Source organism: Ambystoma mexicanum, chromosome 12 (genome assembly GCF_040938575.1).
Source record: "Ambystoma mexicanum isolate Mex_15411 chromosome 12, UKY_AmexF1_1, whole genome shotgun sequence".
NCBI classification, from domain to species: Eukaryota; Metazoa; Chordata; class Amphibia; order Caudata; family Ambystomatidae; genus Ambystoma; species Ambystoma mexicanum.
Window position 1 is genome coordinate 591,387,149 of NC_090936.1, and position 27,843 is coordinate 591,414,991.

The window sequence follows — 27,843 nt, forward strand, 5'->3', positions numbered from 1 at the left end:
TCTAGTGAGAACCACATTAAAGCCCCATCCGGGAGCTGGGTCTGAAATGGGGAAGAATCATTAACCCCTTCCATGAAAGCTTTTTTGTTGCGACTTAGCTACACTAAGTAACCTTTTAGTGAATTAAAAACTAGGCCTGAATCCAGTAAGTGTAGGAGCAGTCAATGGGATTAACGCCCTTGGCATTACACCAGATAACCAAGGTTTCCATTTACTGGAATAGCAGTATCAGGTGTTGGGTTTTCTCGCTTCCCTGAGTAGGTCCATGCATCGGAGGGAGTTGAAGGTGTCCGAACTCTATGACCTCAGGAGGCAGGCCGCCAAGTTCAGGGTTTGCAGGCATGGGTGAAGTGGTTCTCCCCCGTCCTGTGACATGTTGTACGGGCAGGGCAGTTTCATAGGAGGAGAGAGGGACATCATCAGATGAGAACCAGGGTTGGAGGGCCCACATGGGGACCACCAATATCATGATGACTGGTTCCTGGTGCATCTTTTGCACAATCTTGCTTAGTAAGGTAGTCAGGGGGAGTGTAAACAAATTTCCCTGATAATATCCAGAGCCTGTTCCCCTTGGAGCGGTTCTGTGGGTACCTGGAGGCGTAATCTTGGCTTTGCGCATTCTCCAGAGTTGTGCACAAGTCAATCTCTGGGAAGCCCCATTCTGCGAAAACATTGGAGACTAGGTCTGTGTAGTCACCATTCGTACCCTAAGGGCAGTGGAAAATCTCTGCTGAGCAAGGCTGCCAGAAGGTGGAATTCCCTGGAACGTGTTGGGACAACAGGAACATCCTATGTTTGAGCGCCCATATCCCAATGTTTTGGGACAGCTTGGATAGCCCTGGAGAGTGAGCACCCCCTTGTTTAGGTAGTATATGGATGTGGTGCTGTCTGCCAAAATCAGGACCGTCTTCCCTGTTTGAAAGGCCTTCAGTGCTTTGAATACCAATAGCGCCAACAGATTTGTATTTGGACACTACTTGTGGGGCCACACGCCGTGCGTGGTCTGAAGCTGGTGAGCCCTAGTCACACACCCCCCCCCCCCACCCTGTGAGATGCAGTTGTGAGTGTGGCTTCCACTGAGGGGGTGGTGAAGGGGTTTCCCCTTCAAGAGGTTTTCCCTCAACCACCACTGCAGAGAGGTAACGAGGGCTGGTGAGACAACTACCAGATCTGTTCATGGTCCGCTGGCCTGACACCACTGGCTGTTATGTATAATCGGGGTGTGGTAACCCCCGATAGAGTTAAAACATTTCTAGAATGTAGAATGTTATAGTATTTGCAATGAATTGAGTTGGTGTTAATACTAATCACCAGGAACCCAGCATGCAAGTAAATTGAGTCGTGCTCACATGCAGAGGGGTAGGTAGCAGGACTGTTTATGAAATAAATCACAAAACTGTTTTATACCCCATAAATTGGGTGCCATGTGTTTTACATGTGTTGTAGGTAGGAATCAAATTAACATAATGACAAAACAGCTAAGGTAGTCATTGTCAATGTGTAAACAAGAAATGAAGACACTATTCATATCCATATGAAAGCACAACATAACCAAGCGTAAGTCCTAGAATAAGAGTGGCTAACAAGTACTGGATTTGACAAGACATTACTCTCAAGAGACAATCAATTCCTGATGTTTGGACAAAAACTGAAACGTTACTACAATTTTTGTAGGACAGTGAATACATCCAGTATTGCACAGAAAGTTTTAATAAGGAAAAACAAAATCACACAGGTTAAGTACATTATGCTAAAGGGAACACTTACTAACTTGTGAGCATGTCACTTTGCTAGGCATGAGATAAATCTACTTCAGGTCCAATGTAGAAGGAAAACCAAACTGATTGTTTGGAAATAAAACTAATGGTTTGTATTCAAATGTTACACATTAAATGGGTAGTGGCCACATTTGAACATTGTATTCAAACATCAGGAATTGATTGTCTCTTGCTAAGAGTAATGTCTTGTCAAATCAGTACTGTTAGCCACTCTTATTGTAGGATTTACGCTTGGTTATGCTGTGCTTTCATATGGATATGAATAGTGTCTTCATTTCTTGTTTACACATTCACAATGACTACCTTAGCTGTTTTGACATTGTTAATTTGATTCCTACCTACAACACATGTACATAAACACATGGCACCAAATTTATGGGGTATATAACAGTTTTGTGATTTATTTCATAAACAGTCCTGCTACCCCCCCCTCTGCATGTGAGCACAACTCAATTTACTTGCATGCTGGGTTCCTGGTGATTAGTATTAACACCAACTCAATTCATTGCAAATACTACATTCTACATTCTAGAAATGTTTTAATTCTATTGGCGGCTACCACACCACCATATTTGCACTTAGCCCAAGGTTCCACCTGCAGGGCTTTCCCTTTTGTAACACCACTGGCTGTTGAGCCACTCTTGCATGGGATGTATGCGCAGACGCGCCTGAGGAACTAAGTAAATGCAGGACATCATTCCTAACAGTCGCATGGCCTTTCGTACCGTCACTTCCCGACTGGTTACATACGGAGGGATCTGAAACATGTTTTGAACCTCTCGTTGGAGGGGAAGACGAGGCCGTATGTGTCGGAATTAGAGCCGCTAGAAACTGTTGGGGTCTAGGCTGGATTTCTTTGTTGGAGAATCCCAGGCTGAATCAGAGGTCTATTGTCGGAGTGTTCAGTAGGCATGTTTCGTAGGACTCCCCCGTTATGAGCCAGTCGAGGTAAGGGTAAACCAGGACAGATAGTCTGGGCAGATGCGCTGCCGCTACTGCCAGTACCTTTGTAAACCCCCTTGGTGCCGTGGCAATGCTGAAGGGGAGTACTTTGAACAGATAGTGCTTGTCCTCCATCATGAACCTTAGTTATTTTCTATGCGCCAACAGTGAAATATGAAAATATGCATCTCATGTCCAGTGTTGCCATGTAATGCCCTTGTTTCAACAGCGAGGTTACTTCCTGTAAAGTGAGCATACAAAACTTGTTTGGTTTGACAAACTTGTTTGCTGGGCGCAAATCTAGCACAGGGTGCATGTGAGATCCTTTTTGGGTACAAGGAAGTACACCGAATACATACCCTCGTTTACCTGTAGAATAGGGACGACTTCTATGGCGTCCTTTCCTAGAAGGGTCTGCACATCTTGCAGTAGGATTTGCAGGGGGTCCTGCGTCAATAGTCGCGACCTTGGCAGTCTGAATTGGGGTGGTTGGGCAAATTCTATACAGTACCCGTGGGCGACTGTCTTGAGTACCCACTGGTCTGTTATCTTTCCGTACTGCATGGTAGGGGATGTTATACACCCCCCGCCACCCCCTGACCGTGGTTGCATGGGAGGGGACCTGGATCTGCAGGTCATTTGTGACCAGAGGACGGAGCGCCTCGGGTTGGAACCTCATCCTCTACCCTTCCCACGCCACTGTCATGGAGGTTTTAGACCTTCACCCGAATTCCAGTTTCCTGCATTGTACTGGTTCTGGGAAAAACCAGACTGCCCACAAAAGGACCAGCAGGAGCCGCTTCATCTGAGGGGAGGGTTTCTGGGTAATTTTGTTGAATAGACTTCAGTGTTTCATGTTCTTTCTGGCAGTTAAGCACATCGTCCACTGCCTTGCCAAACAGGTTTGTCGCCTAAACTGGTTTGTAATCAGCGCTGCTTGGGTCTCTGGCTTGAAACCAGAGTTACTCAGCCATGCAGGTTCCTTGAGCAAGGTACCTTATGCCAGGGTTCGCCCCGCTGTCTCGGCAGCATGCAGAGTGAGCACATTTTGGTTCCCCTGCTTGCCTTCGGAAACAATGGCGAGCAACTTGGTCCATGTAGGTTGGCACTTCCTGAAGGCCTTCTTGCCGAAGGTTCCACTGGACGTCTGCATAGCTGGCCAATAGCGTGGTGTTATTGGCTATATGGGTAGTAAACACAGCAGCCGTTATTACCCTTTTACCCAGTGCATAAAGTCTCTTGGATTCCTGATCGGGTGGTGCCTCTCCTGTAGACGGGGGAACACCAGCCCGTTTTCCAGTAGTGGTAACCACTAACGAATCTGGAGTGGCATGACCCTTGATGTAGGCACCGTTGGTTGGAGAAGGCCGAAACAGCTTCTCCACCCTAGGGTTCACTGCCCTGGTCTGGGATGGCGTCAAAGAAGGTGCCAATCTCCTGATGGGAGTTCAACAAGGAATTGGCCTGAGGTTTCTCTTTGAGTACATTTTCCACAAAACCAGAATCTGGTAAGGCCTCTTGAGTGGAGATCTGAAAATGGTCAGCTGCCTTCTTCTAGATAGTGTGGAACGCCATCTGGTCGTCCACTGGGGAGGCTTGCCAAGCCTTAGTGGATGGGGGCAATCTATGCACAGGACATCGGGGTCCTGGGTGGGAGTAGGGGACGTCCAGGCTTGAGCATCAACCTGATGGCTGTCCTCCCAGTTGTCCATAAGACCCGTCTGATTATCCACATTTTAGTTTTCCAGAAAAGTGCCATCTTGATCCTGATCATAAGTATCCATAACATCCTCATCTGTTAGGACCAAAGTAAACTCATGTGGATCTTCCAAGGTCCTTTGAAACTTGGATACAAGAGTAGAAGGAAGTCTTCGAGGTCTCTTGGGAGCAGGGGCATCAGAATGTGAGACATTTTTCTAATCTGGCCATACATCCTCAAATTTTTCCCTGGTTCAGGAGGATGAACCAGAGGGGTCCAGGCGAGGAAAGGGTTCATCTTCCCTGTGGTGTCGAGAGTTTCTAAAGTGCCTGACAAAGGTACAGCACTCAACATAGTCCTGGCGGGGTTCAGGGTGCTGTGTCCCTTGACATGTCTCAGAAGTTTTGTACTTCGACCGCTCCTTCAGTCTAACTGAAGTAATCCTTGAGATGCTCTCGGCAATGGTTGGAGAATCTGGGTGGTCTACCAGATTAACGGTGGATTTCAATGCCACTGGGTGAACCCAGGGGTGTGTGGGATGATGAACGGGGGGGGGGGGGGGGGGGGTTGAACCACCAGGGTCTGAGCGGTGTATTTAGCTGTCACCTGGGGCTTAAGCAGGGTTTGCACGTCCTGGAGCACCTAAACGTCTGTTAGCGCCCTTTACTTTGGATTGGCCAGTCGCAGGCCACGACTGCGGTTGCGGGGAAGGCTGCCGATCAGAGGATGTCAAAGATTGATGGTTTCGTTGGTGCTTTGGTACGCTTGGACAGTGCCGCAGAAGTAGACCCTTGGGTTGTGTGCTTGGTGTTCTGATCGTGTGCGCCCCGGTCGCTGGGTGTTTTCCCCAATAGCGTGACTCGCGTCAGGCCTGGTGGGTTCAGGGACGGCTTTGCGGACCGAGAGCAGTCCGCAGTTAGGTCAATGGCTTCCGACACGGAGGCCTGGTCATCGCTAGTTCCCCAGCGGTTGCAACAGCAGGGGAAGAACATTCAGCCTGGACATTCCGTAGGCTGCCCACTGCTTTAAGCGGCGCTTCTTAAGCATCTTAGGGTGCAGGAGTCTATAGGCTGCGCAATTCGCTTCGTTGTGGTCGAGGGGCAGACAATTGTTGTACTGAGTGCGCTAGTCCTTCCAAGGACATTTGGCCCTGCACAAGGGACACAATCTAAATGGCATCTTTTCCATAGCGAAAGAAGTTTAGAGAAATGACAAAACCTAGGGAGCAGAGAGAGTGAAAGAGGAAAGGCATACTTGTGGATTTGTCCACCCCAACCCCACTCTCCCTACTCTCCCTACTGTGTAGGCCAGCCAGAAGGCCCGGCCACGTGGACGGCAGCGCTGCCGGGATCAACAGGTGTCAAAAGTCTGCAGCAGTCTTTGGCGTTGTTTCACAGGATTCAACAGTCGAAGTGACTTAACAGGAATAACGACAAAGTCGATGAGGACAATAATGGTATCTCTATGCAAGAGCTCCGCATTAGGGAGACCAGTAATCTGGGTGGAAAAAAAAGGCACATGTGCGATTTGGGGTACACTACACGTCACAGTAGGGATAGTGACAGACATGCCTATGCCAAACGCCCCCTTTCGATCCTAGAAAGACAAGATGCAATACTCTGCGGGTTACCACTCATGTCGGACCATAGGCACAGCATGCGATTCCAAGCAGATTAACAAGCATCAAGAATAGTTTTGAAAGACAGAACATGAATGCCCGAAGCTGCGAGGTGACACAAAGGACAGAACAGTGTCAACCATAGCGTGCCTGGGGTCTAATTGTTTACCTAGGCACCAGTGGCAAAAACTGCTATTTGCTCCTATACTGAGCCCTCATGGAAGGTTTTCTGGCCGCTTGGATAATGCAGATTGTCCTCGGACAGATTAAACTGCTCTAAAAATCTGAATTCAGGCACCAGGCAGCCAAGCTGAAAGATTGTGGGGAGGGGTGCCACAGCTGGTGATCACTCTGGTGAAGGTCGGGAATCAGCCGCAATCTGAGTGGAGGAAGAAGTGACAGATGACAGATGCTGAAGTTCCAAAAAACAGAATCTGGCTGGCCAAGGAGCTATGAACAGGAGAGTGCAGTTTGATGCACTGCTGAGCTTGCAGAGCGACTGATGAATCAGAGGCAATGGAGGAAAAGCATAAGCCTTAATTTTGTACCACAGGATCTCGAGGGAGTCTCCCAAGGAGGACGCTCCGAGGCAGTCCCTGGTTGCATAAAGGAGGAAGTTTCCCCGTTTGTAGAAGTCGCAAAGAGGTTCACTTCTGGAGTACCCCATCGGTGGAAAATGTAGGAGAGGACATCGCTGTTCATTTCCCACTCTTAATTGGCTGCCGACTGACGGCACTGTGAGTCTGCACTTACATGGATGTGACCGAGGATGTGTACAGCCTGCAGCCAGACATTGTGCTGGATGGCCCAGTCCCAAATTTGTATGGCTAGGTCTACAAGGAGAGGTGACCTGGTGCCACCCTGCTTGCTGATGTAAAAATCAGCAAAGAATGGTTAGTGCGAACGGACTACCTTGTTGGTGATGGACAGTTGAAAAGCTTTGAGTGCCAGGAACACAGCCAGGAGTTCCAGATAATTGATGTGGAACAGCCTGTCCTGAGCAGTCGATAGGTCGAAAACCTCAAGGTGACAGCATCGCTCCCCACCCTCCACCCCCGAAGGAGTCTCCATGGGCACAGTCACTTGTTGGCAGGGCTCTTGGAGGAAGACCCCCACTCAAAGGTTGTTGGTCGAGGACCACCATTGTAGATCTGACGTCATGCAGGATGAAACTGGGATTATCTTGGAATCTGGATCTGTTGCCAGAGACCAGAAGCTCCAAAGAGCTAGAAGAGTACCATCTTCAGACACGCAAGAGGCCGAGTCAGCACGCAAGAGGCCATGAGACCCAGAAGTCTTTGGAACCACCAGGCAATCATGCGAGAGAACTGGAGGAATAGCAGACACGTGGTCGATGGGTCTGCAATCCTGTCCACTGTTAGGAACACCTTGGTACTGACCGTATTCCAACAGAAACCCAGGAAAATCAGGTTGAGAGACCAGACGATGCCCGCAATTCACGACAGCCCAAGAAGAAACAGGAGCTGAAGGAGAGACTGAAGATTGGCTCCTGCTCAGTCCTTGTCCAGACAGCCTTGACCAATCGTCCAAATATGGATATACATGAATCGCCTTCGGTCTCAGGCAAGCTGTGAGGACCGACATCTTTGTAACGACACGCAGCGCCGAGCTGAGACCAAAAAGGAGCAAACAGAACTGATGTGTCCCTCTCCCAGGGAGAACCGCAGATAGTTCTGATGCAGGCTCCAAATCAGAATGTGCATGTAGGTGTCCTGAAGGTCTACTATGCTGAGCCAATCACACTTCTGAAGCAAGGCCTTTATTTGGCAAGACGTGATCATCCTGCACTTCTTGGGGAAGAGATATGAACTGGGAAAGATAGTGCCCAGGCCAGCCTGGTTGGATCCTGAACAGACGTGTAGTAGCCTTCGCCTTGCTCCCTGAGGGGGAACAGGCTCCACAGCTTGGAGGTCTAGAAGTTTCTGTACCTCAGCTCTGAGGGTGGGCAGCCTGGTCTGCTGGAAGGGAGGGTTGAAGGGTCGGGTATGGGGGGTGTGGGGGAGGTGCAAGGAGAAGCCCGCCTGAGTGACAGACAAAACCCATCGTTCTTCGGTGATGGTCTGCCACACCTCCAGATGAGATTCATCCTCCCACCGGAGTCTCGTTCGACCAACAAAAGATCATTTAGATTTGTCAGCAGGGAGACTACCTATCCCTGAAGAGGCGGCTGCTGGCTGAGAGAAAAACCGGCCACCTTGCATTTGTTGCTTATGGCAGGGCCCGCCAACCAGAGCTTCAGATGGCACACAGATATCCTGAAACCCCCTGAACCCAGAGAAGGACCAAGTTTGGGACCGTGACTTCTGTGTATAAGGGGCTTTAGCTGGAGCTTTCGCCAGGACCGATAAAGACTTGGCGGTTTGAGTACCCGCCTTAGTCTTTGTGAGTTCCTCATCTGTGGAGGAATGGAACTCCTCCTTATCAAAGGGAAGGTCCAGCACTTTGTCCTGCACTTCCTTTGAGAACTTTGTTGCATGGAGCCACACTTGGCAGGAAATATCAACCCTGACCATGAGGCCCCAAGCAGAGTTATCTACGTGGTGAGCCGCAGCCTCCAGTAGATCTTGTGGAAACACAGGCTAGAAGACTTCAAAGCCGGTTTGTCAAATGCCAATCTGCAGGTAACTTGGAGGATTTGGGCCGCTGGAGTGGAGGATGTAGAGGCCTGGAGGGTGGCTGCTGCCACCACGGACCATGGGAGGGGACAAGCCAACAAGGCTATATCTTCCGAGGAGTGAAGCTTTTATCTAGCATCAATCCTCTTGAGATGCAGCCCAGTATGGGGTTTCTCCCAGACTTTGCAGGCCTCAACCAAGATGTCCTCCTGGAGGAACAGGCCAGTGGGCTCCTGCGGTGATAAAGGCTCAAGAAAGCACCCCTTCCTGTGGAGTGGGGGCCTTGGGCACTGTAATATCAAGCAAAGCCATCAAATCCGGCACCCAGTTATGAAATGCTCTGGTAGAGGGGGCTGTTAATCGCTGTCCTGATCCGCTTGGCCCTCATCCAGTGAAGCAAGAGACTGATCCACTCCACATGGCGCCTCAGGTCATAAAGTGTTGTCTAGCGGTACACCCAATGTTTTTTCTATCGGGATAGCAGAGGAGGCAGTGATGGAGGAGGTCCAGCAAGTAGAGGTGGAGGATGAGGCACCATCGGGGCCTGCAAAGGAACAGAAGGTAGTACAGGAATTTCAGGAAACGTTTGCCTGAAAAGACACTTAAAGTACGCCTTCATGGTATCAGAATGCATGAGCGTCTGATTTCCGCCCCCCCAAAAAATGCATCCTCAGACAAAGGTCTAAACGTTCGAGTGGGCAGAAGTCGCTGGGAAGGGGCATACTCCCATGAACACGAGGATGGTTACCAGGAAGGTCCTGCACCGGCTGGGTCCACATAGATCAGGGGTGCGGAAGCAGGAGGGAGCAAGACTGAGGCAGCAGTGCCAAAGCGCACCAATCCACTGAAAGGCAGAACAGGTTTTGTTATCCACATGGTGTGGGGGGACCCAAAAGGAATCCCCCTCCTCCCGCCAGCACCAGCCATAATTAACGTTGGGGTAAGAGGGGTAGACAAAATGGCCACCGTGGAGGTTGAGCTGCCATTTTGTCAACACCTGAGGTGACTGCATCACAGCCAAAGGTGAGGCAACGGTCTCCTCAGAGGAGTCAGGGGTCTGACATTTTAGCCTTGAAACAAGGATCCTCGACCGGCTGGTACTGGCAGGTCTAGGCTGTTCACTGGACACCCTAGGAACTGCCCCAAAATTAGCCTCCAATGAGGAACCTCTGCAGAGCCGGTACTCTAAGGCCTGTCTTCTTTGCCCCCTCGACAGAGATGGTACCACCACAAACCTGAGCGTGGAAGGTTGAGGAATGTACCTCAACTCTGCTGGTACTGGATTTAGCCCCAAGAGCGGGAACCTCGGGATGTAACCCAGGACGTATCGCTCCCTTAAGAGGCCTTGAGAAGTAACTCTGGAACCCCAGTATCCGGAGCCACAGAAGAACTGGGCTAATCGTTAGCCCCAAAGATGGGGAACCTCAGAACAATGTCCATTTTGGCAGGCCCACTACAGGAACCTCCGTTGTGCCCATTAGGTCCCCTTGTGGGACACCTCATGGATGCTCTTGGTAACAGAGCTACGAGCCCCTCCTGGTTCTGGAAGACCCTTGAAGGAGTCCCCTGGCTGGGGCACCCTAAAAAGTAAAGAACTTACCAGGCATTCTTCCAGTCGAAAAGCTGAAAATGCGGTGGAGGAATGCATTGAAAAACCTGCTGAGTGCCCGGACATGAGTGAGTCCCAATGATGTTCCGGCCTAGACACTCTAGGTAAAGAGTGGGGCTTTGCCCTCGCGAAATGATGTTCGCATGAACAGGGCACGAACCCCAGATGCTCCGGCATAGACTGAGGACTAGATGACTGGAACCGGAATAGGAAGGAAGGACAAGGGATAAAGAAAAATGCCCTGTGATGCTAGTGCGTCCAGCCCCAACCATGCAGAGAAGGGGACTGAAGGGAGATGCACAGGTGGAGCTCAGGGTGGTGCTGTTATGACAATGTGCGGTGGCCCAGTGTAAAAAATAAAAACATTTTTGATGCTTTACAACAGTGCTCTGGTCCCGTCCTGAAGGACAATGTCCCACAAGTATGGAGGAAAGGGAACGGGATGTAGTTGTAATGTTGAAAGGGCACAGCAGTTTTATCAGAGGACAAACATTTTCAACAGGTGTGAAACCATGTTGGATGTGCCCACATAGGAGCCATCAGGATCATGTGGACTTGTTCCTGGTCCAGTTTGTGGGGGCGGGGGGGCGCAATACTCCAATTTCCCTGTCCAGATCATTTATGGTGCAAACCCCTTGGATTCTGTTTGGGGATACCTGGATGCATAGGATTGGCATAGTGCATTCTCTGGGGTTTTCCAGACCTGGGTCTCTTTGCAACCAGTTTGTGAAGACTCTGTAGGAAGTTGCATGAGATTGTCACTCTTAATCCAATGGCAGTTAAGTCACTCTGCTTAGCAAGTCTGTCAGAATTGCATTACCCTGGAACACATGTTGAGAGCCCATAATAAATGGGCTGGGCTAGTCTGGACAGCGCGGACAGTCTTCCCCAGTAGTAGTTTGAAAGCTATGAACATTGCCAATGGTTCTGATGGATGTTTCTTTGCCAATGCTCCTGGCCACACCCAGTGTGCGGTTTGATGGGGGAATATGTGCTCCCCACCACAATAGCAATGAGTGTTTTAACATTGGCCTAGACTGCAGGGGTGGTGAATGGCTTGCCCTTCAAAAGATTTGTCCACCACTGCAGTGATGGAACGAGAGGACGCAAAACCACCACTAGAATGTCCCAAAGACCGCTTGCCCAAGAACATTGTTCGCAAACCACCTTGCATAGGACACATGCACAACACGTGTGGCACAAGGTAAATTCAGGACACCTCAATTCCCAGAAGGTACATGGCCTTTCGCACAGCCATCCGGCTACATACTGAGGGATTTTAAATAGCATGTTTTGGACCCACTTGTTGGCATGGGGTAGGGGGCAAGCATATTGGTTCGATTTAGCACCCCTAGACATTGTCTGCGCACAGGACTGGATTTTTTCCTTGTTGCTTGAGAAGTCCAATTGAAAAGAGATTGCCTGTCTGCCGAGTATTTTGTAGACACATTTGAGGAGTGTCCCCCCAGTTATTAGCCAGTCTAGGTAAGGGTACCCTGGAATGGACTGCCAGCGCAGGTGTGCGGCTAGTGCTGCAAGTAGTATAGTAAACTCTTGGTGCTGAGGCAATACCGAAGGGCAACACCTCAAATTGGTAGTGTGATGTTCCCACCTTATACCCAATGCATTTTCTGCACGGTGGCAACATTGAATTATGAACGTCTGCATCTTTCATGTCCAATGTTGCTTTGTAGTCCTGGTTTCAAAAGAGGCATTACTTCCTGCAGTATTGTCATCCTGCATTTTATGTGGCCTGACATGTGTTTGTAGGACACAGGTCTAAGACAGGGTGCATGGTTAGATCTTTTATTGGGACACGGAATTAAATTTAATAACTTTACCTCTAGAAGTGGAACCAGCTCCACCACTTCCTTCTGTAGCAGAGTGCTCTTGAGACATTCTACTTCACCTTGGAAGATGGTGGCAAGGTCATTCTAGGAATTCCACTGAATTTCCCATGGCCCCTGTTACCACCCACTGGTGCTATGCTTTGTTCTCCCATGCATGGACGAAAAGACCGGTGCGAAGCAGGGGAAGGGACTTGGACTAGAACCAAGTGGCGATTCTGCCTGATGGGCTCTTGTGGCCTCTTGGCTCCGAATTTGAACTTCAGGTATTGAAGCTCGCCAGTGAATAAAGGGTTTGTTGGATATTTGTCCTACTGTTAATGTTTCATGTTCTTTTTTTTTTTACTAAGTGTCATCTATGGCCTTTCCAAATGCAACCCTGATCAGTTGCAACATAAGGAGACAGCAAACTGGAAAAGTCAGGATCTAGGTCATGGCTGGTAGGCTCATTAAAGGCATCATATCAAGTCCCTTGGTCATTACCACCCTCGTACAGAGGGTCAAGAGTACTGTAATGTGTAGTGGTTGCTCAGTAACATCAATGATTGAGCGGTACGCCAGGGGGATTTAGACTGATTCTCTTCAAACTCCAGGATCTTGTTTAATTTGGTATTGGTCCATAAACGAGACAAAGCATGAAACTTTATCCATTGCAACTTTGAACTGTTCTCTAGTCATCTACGAACCATTCTGTAGTCCAAGGACCAGTTTGTGTTTCTGCCGGTGGGAACACTATGGCTTCTGACTCTTTCCTTTGCCTCTTTCTGCAAAGATCGAGGCAAGCGGAGGTGGCCCAAGAATATCTAGGTGATTTGGATTTCAGTTGAGCTAAAGTTTAGGTGAGCAAGCCTCCTTGATTCTTGCAACATAATGCTCACTGAACTGCTTGGAGAATACCAAGTCTGTAAACCTTTAAAGACCTACACTGATATGCGAACAATAATGTCTTATGGGGCACCCTGACAAGGTGATTGTCCCCATATCACTAACTGGGTAGGGTTCAGCCCATTATTGCACCGTGAGGCACCATCATTTACCATGAGAAGCCCAGGCCTTCAACTGGGACACATCTTGGGTGCTGGCATAGATGCAGGTCAAGTTCTTTGCAAACATTTTCAAATCACTGGTTGCCAAGAGCCTAGTCAGCCTTTTTCACTGCACACCATCTATGCAGTTATGAAATAGGCTAGTGCTGGAGTTTATGCACACTGGAGCCCACCCTACCCCCAACTTTCTCCAGGTAAACAAACCAGAAGCACTGGCCCAGGCACCCCAGGTCTAACAGGAGTGACGAGAAATTCTGAGCAGAGTAGTAGTCCTTGCAAGAGCAAAACTCCCATGCTCACTGCCAAGGTATACAATACTCCCCAAAATTGTGGACAGGCGACAGCACATGAGACTTCATACACTGGCTTTGCCAGTACTTTCCACAAATGCGCACCCTACAATTACAACCCTTCTACAATTGTGTAGTGCTCTTGCAATTAATTGGAGTGAATTATTTTCGGTTATTCAGAGTGTGGGGACTGGACTTAATGTTCACTGTACAATGGATTCTGCGATAAGGATTGTTGCAACCCCCAGATCTCTGTACAGGCAGCTTAGCGCAACTGGTTTGGCTAGGATAGTTCTGTTTAACCAACTTCAGTGGTGCATCAATGCTGTACATATGGGCTGCCTGAATCGGTGCTCTTCCGCTGCATTCATACAAGGACCCTCCCCCCAATCCAAACTCCAGCATTTGCCAAGAAACCATAGATTAAGCCCTCACCCCCTTAACCCCCAAATATCAAGCCCACACAATCAAAGTGTTAACGGGGAAAACCCTCAGTTCTCCTGTACACGACCAAAGGACAGCCTTGCACAGGTATGTAGCCATCAATGGCCACAGCCAATCTGGACCAATTGCATACACTTTAGGCGCCTAGCACTCAACACAGAAGCAGTACATTCAGTTAATGGCCTCTTAGTGCCCCACACTGCAGCATAAACCAAGGGTCTACTCCCTTACATTCATCGTAGAAGCCGTAGATGCGGTTGATGCTGGCACATTCATGGTTCCCACGAAGCAGGAAGAAGTTCTCTGGGTACTTTATCTTGTAGGCAAGGAGGAGGCAAATTGTCTCCAGAGATTGCTTCCCACGATCCACGTAATCACCAAGGAAGAGGTAGTTGCTCTCAGGCGGGAAGCCCCCATATTCAAACAGACGCAGAAGATCGTAGTACTGGCCGTGAATGTCACCTGTTGGAAGAGAAAGTCCTGGTGAAACAAGGAAACTAGGCAGCAACTTCTGCAAACAGTTACTGAGATGTCCACATCACTAGATAACCCTTCCAATGACCAAATAATGTAAGCATTGTTCAAACCTTAGCATTTCTTCTGCAGAGTAGAACTGCATTTAATCTACTACAGGGACATTACTATAGCACATTCTGGTCTTACGAAAGAGCTTCTTCAGCATCGATATCTTCCAAAGATGAGTTTATTTGAACAGTAGCTAGGGCTTGTATTAACCATTAGAATTCAAGCAAAATTGCACTCTTCCTTCTCCAGCATTGGGTCTATAGATTCACAGTATCTAAATATATTGAATACCATCAGTTTAATTTCCTTCCTCCCCATGGCCTGAAATGTAAACTCACCTTTACCAAAACTGGTATGGCAACATAGATTATGCCCTACTCCTTGGTCTGACCAAGCAATCTGGCAAACCTTTCGGTCAGTCATGTCGTTGCTCTGCATGTGTCCTTTAGCAGTAGGCTTTGAAGAACAGCTGTAGTGTGTGGGGAGGACAGCGTCAGCCTTCAGATCCACACATGCAGGCTAAAGTTCTCATGCATCCTTAACCTAGGGTAAGCATGTCTAGCAAGAAGGCTCTTCTCCAGAAGGCAAATACAGGTATGTCCACAGAAGGTTAGCGTGGAGTACCCATCTACTCTTGCTAGCAGTAATGTACACTTTCAAAGTGTGCATAACACTGCACTCTCCACTACTCGCATGGCCCTAGGCATTTAAACAGATGCTACACCAATGTTCTATCCTCTCCACAAGCCTTCAGACCAGTTTTCACCTCAAACAATGTATTTCCAATGGAGACGCGAAGACTACAAGTGATACCGTTATGGATGCTGTGGTTGTCCCCAATGTTATGTAGGTCAAAGTTAGCCTATGGGAACTTGAGTCTGAACCAACCACTTTCCAACTAGTCAATTTCTAGCCCTGGAGTTGTCAACTGCTTTTGGTACTAGTGGCACTGCCACCAATGCTGCAGGTCCCTAGATGACTCAGGAATCTGGAGTGCCACTGTAGATCAAAGTTGGAATGAAAACAATTGTGCTGCTGTGAATATTTGGACCAGTATGTTAAAGCAGGGAGTCTGGGACTGGTCAACAGTGAACCATTGCCAGCAGCAGGCAAGAATGTACCTTTCCCAGGTAACTATGTTCACATTATTTGCAAGACAACCCAGTCTAAAATGTGTAACAAACATCTGCCCCCACCCCCAAATCCAGCAGGGCTTCCACAATTCAGTTGAATATGTCAAATTGAGCAATGGAGCCGGGGAGCCAGTCTGGGCTTTCATGGTGTTGTAGGTTCAATGACTGTTGCGCGAGACCTCCCAAGTGATTATAGTCCACAGTGAGTCAAAGCAGCCATGTTCAACAGTAGTCGGCGATGTAAGGGGTTCCTCAATCCTCTGCCATCAAATTATGCTGGTGCAGAGTTTCAGCCCCTTAAGCAGGTAGTCAGTAAAGCAGCTACATAATTCCAGAAGTAGACTAGGCGAGCAGGTAACTGATGAGCATCCATCTCCCTCAAGAAACAGCATGCACAGTACCCATTGACACAAAGTATCATTCAAATGGGGGGTGGTCAGCCAATTTAAGATACTCCTCCATATATATCCATGCATTCAGCAAGAGCCTCAAGAGATCCTTAACAGGCATCTGCCAGTCATAACTTTTCAGGTGAACTACAGCCCTCAGAATAAAAACAGCCACACTGAGCCATGCTGTGGATTAAGCTGGTAAAATAAAGTACAGCTAACAAAGTGAGCTTTATTCCAAACACTGCCTGGTCGGGTTGAGCTCGATGGACTGGTTGTCAAGCCACTATGCCAATTTCTTCAGAGCCTGCCAGTGCTATTTGGCAGTAACAGATAAGGCGTTCATTTGTTAGACTGGGCACCAAGTGCTTCTAATTTTAATCTGTACTTCCATCCACCACTATGCATTTGGTAAACGCAGACAATTACCTAGCCACTAACAGTCGGACTTGTATGTGCTTCGAATCACATGCTATCCATAGGCTGACATCAAGTGGTTTGTGCATGTTTTCAGATTAATGGGGGCATGCCGGGCCTCCATGCTCCTTCACACGTAGATCCTCAGATTAATTTTCTGCTCTCTTGGACTGTGGACGAGTACCCTTTGTATTTAAGAATGTGCCTTTGTGGCCTTGCAGGGAGGATGGGTGGGCCAGGGTCAAAATGAAGATTGGGTAATTGGGCCCTATAAGGAGCACCTGGGTACCCAGTATTACCCAGTGACAGGGGTCAAGGAGCTAGCACACAGCCTTCCACAAATCATGAATAAATATTTTGTCCATTTATGGCCCTTTATGCTTTAAAGATTATATAGATAATCCTAAAATGGAATAGATGTTCCAAACGTAGAGTGAAAAATCGTAAGCTTGTGTTAAGCATCATTTACCTGGGGGGGCAAATGTAGCTAATGGTAGCGGTTGCGTCAAGCTAAGCAGGCTCTCCTAGACTACTAGAAGCTAAATGGTTCCCACCTCCCCTCAAATGCTGGTGGGGCATATGGGATTCTAAGCAGATACCCTCCAATCGTTGCTCTGCAGCTTGTAACTGGTCTTCTGGGGCTGGTGAATCCTACAGTACCCAAAGGTGGACGAGCTAAGGGTACAGTTGCAAATAAAAACCACAGATTGTCAGAAGGACAGACTGTTGAGGTTTCCTTAGGAGCGTCCACCAATGCCACAGATACGTACTGAATCCCGTAATCACAGGATTACACAAACCTAGTGATGCCTTCGAGTTTGGGCGCTACATACATTTACAATAGGACAGGGGCAACTTAATGACACCTCCGTCGAGGTTCATTCCAGATCACTTGCTCAAGAGTAGGTGAAACAGAAGATTGAAGTAACCTCAGGCAATCTGATGCACATAGAAAGTCAAATAAAAATGTAAACACCTTACATACACTCCGGTCTAGCCTTGCTCAAACCATCTGTAAGGACTCTTCCTGTTGCTTCACAGGAAAAGTGTACCCAAACCCTGGGGCATGAATTCTCATACTTTGGGGGGGTGAGGAGGCAGGAATAATTTTATAGAATTGTATGCTGTTTTTTCCTAATTAACATGGATTCCCTCAGTGCAATATGTATAAAGTTCTCAAAAAATCTATAGAGATCCAAGTACTGTCTACTCTATTCTAGAGCAACCTCGCCTGTCTAGTCTAAACCAAAAAAGAAAACCAACAAAGATACCTTTGGGAAAACCAACAAAGATACCTTTGGGAAATTTCAGACTAGTACTCAAGCTTACATGTCTAATTACTGCAATGCTCTGGACTAGGGCTTTAAGGTATTGGAGCAGTTGCGAAACACTGAGGTTACCCCTTCTCATGCACAAATGAGAACATATTTACGTTTGCACAAATCTATGCATGGCTACCATCTTGGAACATGTACGCCATCTCAACCCTTCGTGGCCATCTTGGTATGGGATTCTTTGTTATTGGACTTATCACAGAGTCAAGGTCTTCAACCCAGCTATAGCTGGTTTGGACTGAGTCATGGACCAGGTATGACCTATGCACCAGTCAACTAAGACGGTGGAGGGGGGGGGGGGGTATAGTGTTTAGTAAACGGTTGCATTCTGGAACCTACGAGTCCATGTAGGTTGCCAGAGCCTGGCAGTAAAGGAGCCGTTCCATTTCAGAGCAACAGTCCTACTTGTAAATGAGATCATGCCAGAGTATCTACACGGTAGTGCTGTGTGAAGGTTTGCCCGATCTCTGGGTTGCTGCTAATGTGACAGTTGTAAGGAAAGTAGCTCCTGTACTAGGTGTTAAAAGTATCCTTGGTGTAAAGTAAGTCTCATTGGCCAGCATGCAATAGAGGTATATATTTGAAAATCCATCTAGGAATGGTTGCCTGAGTGACCAATCTCCTTCCCTGCATGTTGCGATTAAAACAAGTCTGTCTTGCTTGTGGAAGTAGTACATTACTGCCCCTTTCGCAGTCCCCTGTGTTTTGAAAAAAGATTCAGAAAATATGATCCATTATTCACCATATCTCTGGTGCTTAGATTCACATGCTCTGCATAGTCCAGTGGTAGTCGAGTATTACAAGAAACTCGAAATCAACAGGGTGTTAGTAATACTATCCCTAGTGTGACGTGTACTGTACCCATGGTCCTTCACGTGTAGAGGTTCCTCAGATTGTTTCTGACATGAGGTTGCATCAAGTGTAGCGCGAGTACGGGTGTGAAAGCAGAAACAGCAATAACTCAGAACACATCTATGCGCCTTCTACTCCAGAAGCGGAGAAGGGTGGGCACATTGGAATCTAAGCAAATACAAGCACTAGAAATATTTTATGTTGAGTAACGGATCTCTTCTGGAGCTTGTGGATCTGTAGATCAGGACAGCTTGTCCCACCTGTGAATCTGCTTTAGAGGGCATCAATGCAATCATGCTCTGTGTAACTCATCTAGCAGCTTTGCAAATGGTGTCTAGAGGGGTGTTTCCAATGAAAGCCAAGGTAGCTCCTGTACCGCTGGTAGAGGTAGTTCTAGGGTGAAAGGCAAGACTTGCTTGGATAGGGAATAGCAGAACTGTATGCACTGGACTATAACATCTGGAGATGGAGTTCTTTGAAATGTGATAGCCTTCTCTTCCAGGTGCTATGGAAACAAAGTTGGTCTGTTTTCCAAGGTTTAGTTTTGTTCATAGTACAACACCACCTCCCTCCACAAGCGTATGGAGGCTTCTTTCTGTGGAGTTAGATGAATTCTGATAGAAGGTAAGAACTGCTATTGATTATCATGGAACTTTGAAATTAACTTAGGTGAGAACCTAGAGTGCATTCTGGAGGACAACTTTGTTCTTGTGTATTATGAAGAAAGGGTCTTAAACGGACAAAGCCTGTAGCTCACCAACTCATCTGAGAGGTGATCGCAACTAGGAATGCAGTTTTGCAAGTCAGGGGTTTTAGGCTGGCCTTGTGCATAGGCTCAAAGGGTGGACCCATGAGCTTGGAGAGCACAACATTGAGATCCCAACCCAGGGGAGGGCTGGAAATTGGGGGTATAGCCTTTACCCCTTCCATGAATGCCTTAATTGACAGGAACTTTCCACCAGGACACCGAATAAGTAAAGCAAGCATCTACAATTAAAGGAATCAGCCTAGAAGAGCACTCTGCATTTGCGACAGACTTTGATGGCGGAATAAAACAATCAGAGGGAACTCGACACATGAAGGACCATGGGTACAGTACGCCTCACTAGGGATACCAACACCCGGCCGACATCTTGTGGTTGGAAAACCAATCTTGCATGCGATTTAAGCTTTATGAAATCCTTTTTGAACCTTTGCAAAAAGCTTCAAGAAGGGTGGACCTTAGATTTGTGTAACACAATGTTAAGAGCTCCGGAAGTGAAAGCAAACATGCAGGCAAAGCTCATCTATACTGCATTGCCTAGGGTCCCATTTGTGGTTACCTAGTTGCAAGTTTTATCCCCGTTTTCTGCAAAGATATCTTTGGAAACCCCAAGATTTTCTTGAATGTTGGAAGTTTAATTTCCACTCGTGTTCTTGGGCTATGTCTGCAAGCAAATTGTGTTTGCCTGGAGTATGCTATGCTTCCAAGAGTAGTCCATTGAGACACCACTCAAATTCCTTTGCGTGAGGATGGACAACTCCAGCAACTAAATTCGATCTCGTTTGTGGGCATAAAACATGGTTGCGTTGGCTGCATTGAGGAGATCACCATTTAATTAGGTTTGGCAGAAATGAATGCCATTTCCACTGCTAGGAGCTCCAAGAGGCTTCAGTCTCTTGGCCTGTTGCACCGACCTCCTTCATTGTGTGGCAAAGGCTGGCAATATCTCCCCTGAACCCATCATGGATGCGTGTTTTAATGGGGATTTGAAAAAGTTGATGTGAAAAGGGCTTCCTACTTGGACATTTGGTCCACCACTTCAGTGGCAACACTTCCTGCCGGACCATCACTCAAATCGCTGTTTGCGTAACATCACTGAAATGCCAACTACTGCTGCCAACAGGTGTACGAGTCAAGTATGAGGGGCTATGAAGATGCCATCATGTTGGTTTCATAACCTTTGACATCCGACAGCAGGCAGAGTAACTGGATTGGAGCCAGTAATGCATAAATACCCCTTTATGTGATGGGAGGTATTCTAAACATGATGGGAGGTATTCTAAACATATCTGGGCATTGCTTACTCAAGAACTTACTATTGCTTTTCATAGATTGAAGAGATCAGTTCATGTAGGAGATGGGTGGTTCCTAAATTGACCATTAACTGGTAACACCAAGCAATGTCTTACAGTCATTGCAATGGGGTTCGAGTGGGATTCCTTTGTGACTGAAGTGTTCAGCCACAACCATGACACTTGTGAACAGACAAGGTGCTAAGGCAATTCCAAAAGGTAGACACTTGATTGGAAAGGTGGCAATGTTTGATCTACTTGGAGCCTAAATAATTTGATGGCTGGCTAGGAACAGTTAAATATAAAAGTAAATATTTGATATCCAATTTTTCCATGTAGGCCTTTGAGGCAGAGAACGTTCACCTGCAGTGTGTTCATTCACAATGTGTGGTTTGACATTGGTTTGCTGGTCACTAACCTAACTTTAACTGCTCAATTTCCGAATACACTTCTAACACAAACACAAACCACCACAAATCTGCACAGCAGTCCACACACTGCAACAAACAGCCATGCACAGCATCATACAGGAATTGTATGAACACGAAAACTGCAGCCAAGCTCAGCGAACAGTGCAAACCGAACTGAGGCTGTCAACAGGACATCACAAATCTCACTATTCCCGCTATAACCTACTAACCCACTCCACACTTTCAGATCCATCAAAGGACACGCCGATGGTGATAGAATGTGGTACAAAGGCCTGCAACAGGTCAGTTTATCCATTCGGGAACCATTAGAGTTAATTCCTTGATTTACCCGATGTCAAGGCACCATCGATGGCTCCATTTTCTAGTGTCTGAACTGCTTCTAGAGAACTGCTTATGTTCCAGAGGAAGGTGGTCAAAATCTTCACAGCTTTTGCAGAAATGCCATGCAGTACCCGTGCTCTGGATAGTACAGAGTTATACCCTCCCATGTGTGGGTGAATGATGTTTTGTGGCTCACATACTTGGGAGGCATACTCTTCCTCTTCGCAAGCATTGATTTCCAGCTGTGGTAGAGTGTTGGTAACCTGGACTGTTATACCAAGAACGCTATGTGGGTGCTGATGCCTGGGGGTGCCCCTTGGCTAGCATGTAATAAATTCCTCCTTCCAGCAGTACCCACCTTTTTGTTGCATGCCCATTAGACCATAGCTGTTTAGGTTTTCTAGAGCCTCTTGCACCTCTGTGCCAAAGAGCTTAGACAATTAGGATTTAAGCCATAGCTCCTATCCACATTTCTCTTAGTCATGTGGTTACAAGTCTATGTCTGCAATAGGTTTGCCAGCCATGTACTACATCTACGATGTTCTGCATTTGTAGGCTGTTTCCCGTCAATTTATCGCATTGATAGCCTGCAGTAGGTATTCTGGAATGTACTTTAATTACTGAAAACCAGATGTTCCACCCATTTTACATTTCGAGTATATCATTGATCATTGTATTTGCCATTTGTATAGTGCCAATTTTACCATTATAGTGACTACAACTGTCAGCGTCAACTGACCCTTTACAGTGAGACTGTAGGCACTGGATCATATTTTCTCTCAACCCTAGGTTTGACTAGTTTTGTGAACACAGGTTCACAACCAGATTGTTAAGTGGTTAAAAAAATTTTAAAAAAAAAAATCACTCCGAGGTGCTCATTGAGAATGTCCTCCAAGAAATCTGTCCTGTGTCAATACCAAAAATCTGTGCTGCTCTACAAAAGATTATAAAAACAGATGTGGGTGAGGATATGATCCCACACAGCTGGTGCTCAAAGTATAGTCCTCAGGGTTCATGGCCTGCTTGTGAATGCATACTGACTCTTGCGAAACAGTGAGGTTGCTCATGCAACTTTGATCTTTGGAACACCAACCTCTAGGAGATGGCTATTCCTCCTTATGATCCCTAGGGAGACAGCTATTGCATCATTCTGTGGAGCTACATGGTGACAAGTAACGAACAGCAATCAGCAGGTCTATCCCAGCCAGTTACCAGACCCTGGGAGGTTTAGGGTCTCCGGCCTAATCCACGACTGAAATGGGATCTTGGCCTATCTGAGAAATTAGAGTAACTAGACAGGACATAACTATGAGGAGTCCCAAAAATATTGCAAGCAAAGTACATGACATGAGGACAGATCGACAAAAACCTTTGACCAAAGCGCAGGTGTAATCCATGCAAAACAGTGCATTGATTTGCAATAGCCAGTCCTTTGCAAATGGTACTAACAGCACAGCATTCCCGATGTGCTGTGTTTAGTCCACCTATTATCGCAGCAAGGCTGTGATCTCAAGTGAAAGGTGGTCTTCATGGACAGGGCCACCCCTTAGTTTAGATGCAAGTATCTGGGAGCTTTTGATAAGAACTTCGGCTTCATTTGTAACAATCTGAAAAACAGTGGTCGAGCTCTGGCCTGGTGAACAGATTTATAGAAGGTAAAAAGTGACACGGACAACTCTGTAGCTAAACCTAGGTAGCAAGCTGAGTGGTCCATACCAAGTCTGAGTGGTGAGCCTGGTAAGAGGCTCTCAATGAACAGTAAAAGTCAACGAACACTTGGACAAACTGTTATAAAAGATTCATAAAAATCACTGGAGTAGGGCAAATGCATAACAAACCCCTGCAAAAGTATTAGTATGCAGCACTACAGCTCCACAGAGACACACTACCTTTAAAAGTACATCCAAGAAGTATGGGGCCTGGAGCGCAAACATTCAAAGTTCCCACAGTTTTGCAAGACAGGAAAGGTTAGGAGGGCTTCTGGGGTCCAATGAAGAGTTGCATGGTGTAAAGGACAAGTTCTTCTAGTGAATTAAAGGGTCGCCCCACATTCAGAATCCTTGCACGAGCAAGCACTGGCAATGCCAAACTGCTACAAAAGTTTCTAAAAGTTAAGGGGGTTCAGGCAAGTACTACAACCCCCCCCCCCTCCCATACAGCGATTCTGCTTAGGACAAGTCTACAGTAGTGGGTCCAAGGTCACTTTTCCGCTATGGTCCTCGATGCCTGGGGGTTGCGGGGGGAGGGGGGATTGCAGGTTCAAGCACTTCTCCAGTCATCAACAAATGCTGGTGCAAGGTCTTCAGGATGGAGAATGCAAAAGCAATCTATGCAAGGCCCCTCAGCACAAGACTGGATGCAGGAAAGCGGTTTCTGGGGACGTTGTCATGGTGGGGGGACACATTGCTGTCGACTTAATGCTTACCTTGGGTCCCATCGATGCTGCAAGTGAAATGTGACAGAACAAGCTGTCAATTGCCAAAGTTGCAGGCCTCAACACAGAACAGCAATGTCTGCAGTAGGGTAGCCCAAACTGAGCGATAGAGGCAATTCAGAGGGCTCTTCGTAAAATTTGAGCCGATGTTAAGATGGATGTTCCCTCCACTCAAGGGTCAAAGCTCCTTCAAAATACTTAACACCTACAATATAGGACTCCTCCAGGACAGTAGCAGAAGTTGGTCACCAGGCTTCAAGTCCATGGTACCCTTAGACTTCCTGTAGCTGGACACGATATGTGGCTCCTTCAGGATCTCTGAAATGGGTGCAGGGGACCTACTCATCCAAAAGCCAGAGCCGAAACTCCCAATAGTCAAATACCTGGCCCACACACCCCCCAGAAGTCCAATCAGAACCACTGGTGGCACAGTTCATGCATACCATTCAAACCCTGAAACAAGTTTGTGGATTGGTACCAGACGGTCCCACCCCACTTCCTGGCATCAAAGACAGATGGCCCAGCAGTAGCCTACAAAACACCTCAGCTTTCCCGGGCACTGGAAGTCCAGAAGGATTTTCCCACCCTCATGGGCGAGGAAGGGTTAGTGAAAGATGGCCAAGGGACAAACGAAAAACCTTGTGGCACGGCTATGTTTGGACACCTGCCAAAGGCAGTAGCCAAACGCATAATGGACCAAACAAAATAGCAAAATGTACCTGCCACCACCAGCTTGACCCTTGGGCACGCCTAAAAACCTTCCATTCTAGGGCATACCAGTACCCCATTGTACTGCATCATACTCACGTTTAACTCACAAATATACATGACTCAACTGTACCCTTTGACTGGATGGACCACCATAGCATAAACTTCCCCATCACTAGTAAGGAGATAACCACTCCAGCAACCAAGCAATGGACACCCATGTATCAAGAAACATTCGGTAACAGCTGAGAATCTAGCCCCCATTCTAACCGATGCCCTGTCATCCAACATTGTCACAAGCAATAACCCCAGCCTTCTGGCAGAGGCCTACCACAAGGGCCTCACTGTCACCATCAACACAGCAGCCCCGTTAACTACCAAACCAAGTGTGCAGATAAGCGAACAAGCTTTTGGTTCAATGAGGAACTAGTTGCCCTACAAAGAACCAAGAGAGTGCTCAAACACCTTCACAAAAAAATTACCAATTACAAAACCACAATAATCAACCATAAAGCCAAAGCATACAATTGTATCAATAACGCCACTTCCAATTCCAAAGAACTCTTCCAGTCTCAAGGAATTAGAAAACCCAATCCCAGTCACTACAATTCCAGCAAGGAATGGTGTACTACTATACAAAATGTGTTAGCATCCAAAATCGAGCTACTCCAAAAGAATCCTCACTAAAAATAAAAAAAACTTAGACCATGTATTCATTTTTTTCCAGCCATCTCAAAACTAAGGATATTGTTAGGTTATAGGTATTTGTAACGCACGCCTTCACCAACGGAAATAGTCCCCAGGCGCTCTGGCGGATCTGTAAACGAGAAGGTGGGATGGGTTAGTAAGGTGTAGGGTTAGTAAGGTGTAGAGGGAGTAGGATAGTGAGGAGTGGTGTACTGCTGGCAGCTTCAACTCGGTATACACCGAGTGTTGAACTTTGGTGCGAGTATTGGATCAGTGTCAGTCCGCGGGTGCTGTTGGTGCCGCTTGTGTTGCGGTGTGGTGAAGTGCGTGCAGCTGGTTGTGAGAGTTTGAGTGAGAGAAGTATGCAGAGAGTGAGCTTATATTGTTAGTGGTTTATAGGACACTTAACATGCTAACATTCACAGTTCTGCCTAAATGTAGCACTTGCTGACCTACATAATTCCATCTAAGTGTGTCCCTCGCTAACCTTCACAATCCTATCTATATGCGGCGCAGGCTAATGTTCACAATTCTAGCTAAGTATGGGGCATGCCAACATTCTCAAGTGTTGAACTTGGAAATCTTCATAATTGCATCCAAGTGTGGCACATGCCAACATTGACAATTATATCCAAGTCTGTCATTGGCTAGCCTTCATACTTCAATCTAAGTGTAGCACCTGCTAACATTTACAATGTTATCTATGTGTGGCACATGATAATGTTCACAGTTCCGGCTAGATGTGACGCAGGCCAATGTTCACAATCCCAAGTGTAGCACATGCTAACATTCAGAATCTGTCCAAGTGGCAGATGCTAACATTCAGATTCTGTCCAAGTGGCAGATGCTAACATTCAGATTCTGTCCAAGTGGCAGATGCTAACATTCGCAATCCTATCTGGGTGAATCTGCAATTCCAATTGACCACAGTGACCCAAGACAGTGGCAGACACCATTGGTAAACTAAAAGCCTCTAATTGCAAAGGTGAGAACTTCCCTGCCCATCTAGCTAAACTCTGCTCCGCTCCTCACCCTTACCATTACTAAATTTGTAAACGCATCCTTCAACACAAACTCAGTCCCGGCAGGCATAAAGTCTGGGTGACCCCCGACTGAACAGACCTTCACTGATGCTACAATCCTTACTAATTACAGTAACTACAATAACTACAGCACTGTTTCTACTTCAGATCGACAAAATAGCTTATAACCAAATCCAAGCCCATCTCTAACAAAATCACCTCCTGTGTGCTAGACAATCCGGCTTCAGGCCCAACCATAGTACAGAAACGGCCCTCTTGGACCTAAAAATTCAGATACACCATCTGGGACTCAGGCTAATTCGGTATACTATTATTGCTAGATCTCTCCACAGCTTTCGATTTAGTGGACCATGACTCTAGAAAATGACTTCTGCTTCTCCAAGGATGCCACACTGGGTGAAATCTTTCCTAGCCGAACGCACATCTAGATTTAGCATCGGCATACGCTGTTGACCCCATACCAGTGCCTATTGGGGTACCCAAAGGATCCTGCCTCTCGCCCACCCTGTACAATGCATATACAAAGTTACTATTCTCAGCACTGGATGATATGGGTGTCATCTAAACCAACTTCGCAGAGGACAGCCAGATCCTTATACCCATCTCAGGTGCCTATGATAAAGATACCCCAATTAATAAAATGTACGCAATAATACAAAACTGGATGGGACTAAACAGCGTTTGCCTCAACGATGAAACGGATTTGCATTGTAGGATCCCAAACCAAAATCAGTACCCTTCACCCCAACTACTCCACTATCAACATTGACAGCACCCAAATCCCAGTATCTAAACAAGTCAAAACCCTAGGAGTATATCTAGACGCCAACTTAACAATGATCAGACATGTCAGCTCACTCATCTACTTCCCACACTTCCAAATTGATCGCCCTGAGTCGCCAGTACCTCACACCTACCGTCACCTTAGCCAGAGCGAAGTTGGACTATTGTAATGTACTCCTACTAGGGACCTCCAAGTCCAACTTTGGGAAACTCCAACTTATCTACTACTAGGGAGACACATTGGCTATCCATCAAGGCTAGAATTATCTTTAAAACAAAGGCTAGAATTATCTTTAAAACATTCTGCATCACAAACAAAGCACCCCCCCAATCTACTAAATAACAGCAAAAAATATAAAAGTCCAAAAGGTTGCTTAGATCTAACAGGTCGCTCCCGGCAGTCCCTCCATTCAAAAGCTCCAGAGCAAGAGGCAGTCGCTTCTTAGTCATGGCCCCCATACACTGGAATGAGCTTCCACTTATCACAAAAAGTGAAGACTCCTTCCCTAGTTTCAAAAAGGCTTTAAAAACCTGTCTTTTACACCAACCAAAACTACATGCATTAAGATTTAGTAGTCATTTGCAGTAAACTTGTTTGTACTTCTGTTTGTGTCTACATAATTTTATTACTGTGAATTTTTCATTAAGCCGTCTGTAACAATGCCGTGATACCCAAGAATCTGGGTGTTTAATAAATTGTACGATACCAAAAGTGGCAACAAAACAAGACTAAAGGAAACCATCCCATTACTGAGCCTGAAAGACAGGTCAGTTTCCCCATGACAAATTAGCAAAAGCTTGAGATGACCAAGTTCAGGCCAG

The 27,843-nt window shown here is 46.9% G+C and overlaps 1 protein-coding gene across 1 annotated transcript in view; it reads right to left on the reverse strand.

Annotated features, from left to right (window-relative positions):
* PPP1CA (protein phosphatase 1 catalytic subunit alpha) overlaps positions 1 to 27,843 on the reverse strand; it is a 200,333-nt gene that overhangs the window by 77,387 nt on the left and 95,103 nt on the right. Inside the window, exon 3 of the mRNA XM_069628959.1 lies at positions 14,141 to 14,371. Coding sequence (XP_069485060.1) covers positions 14,141 to 14,371 — 231 coding nt within the window. The remainder of the gene's footprint in view (positions 1 to 14,140; positions 14,372 to 27,843) is intronic.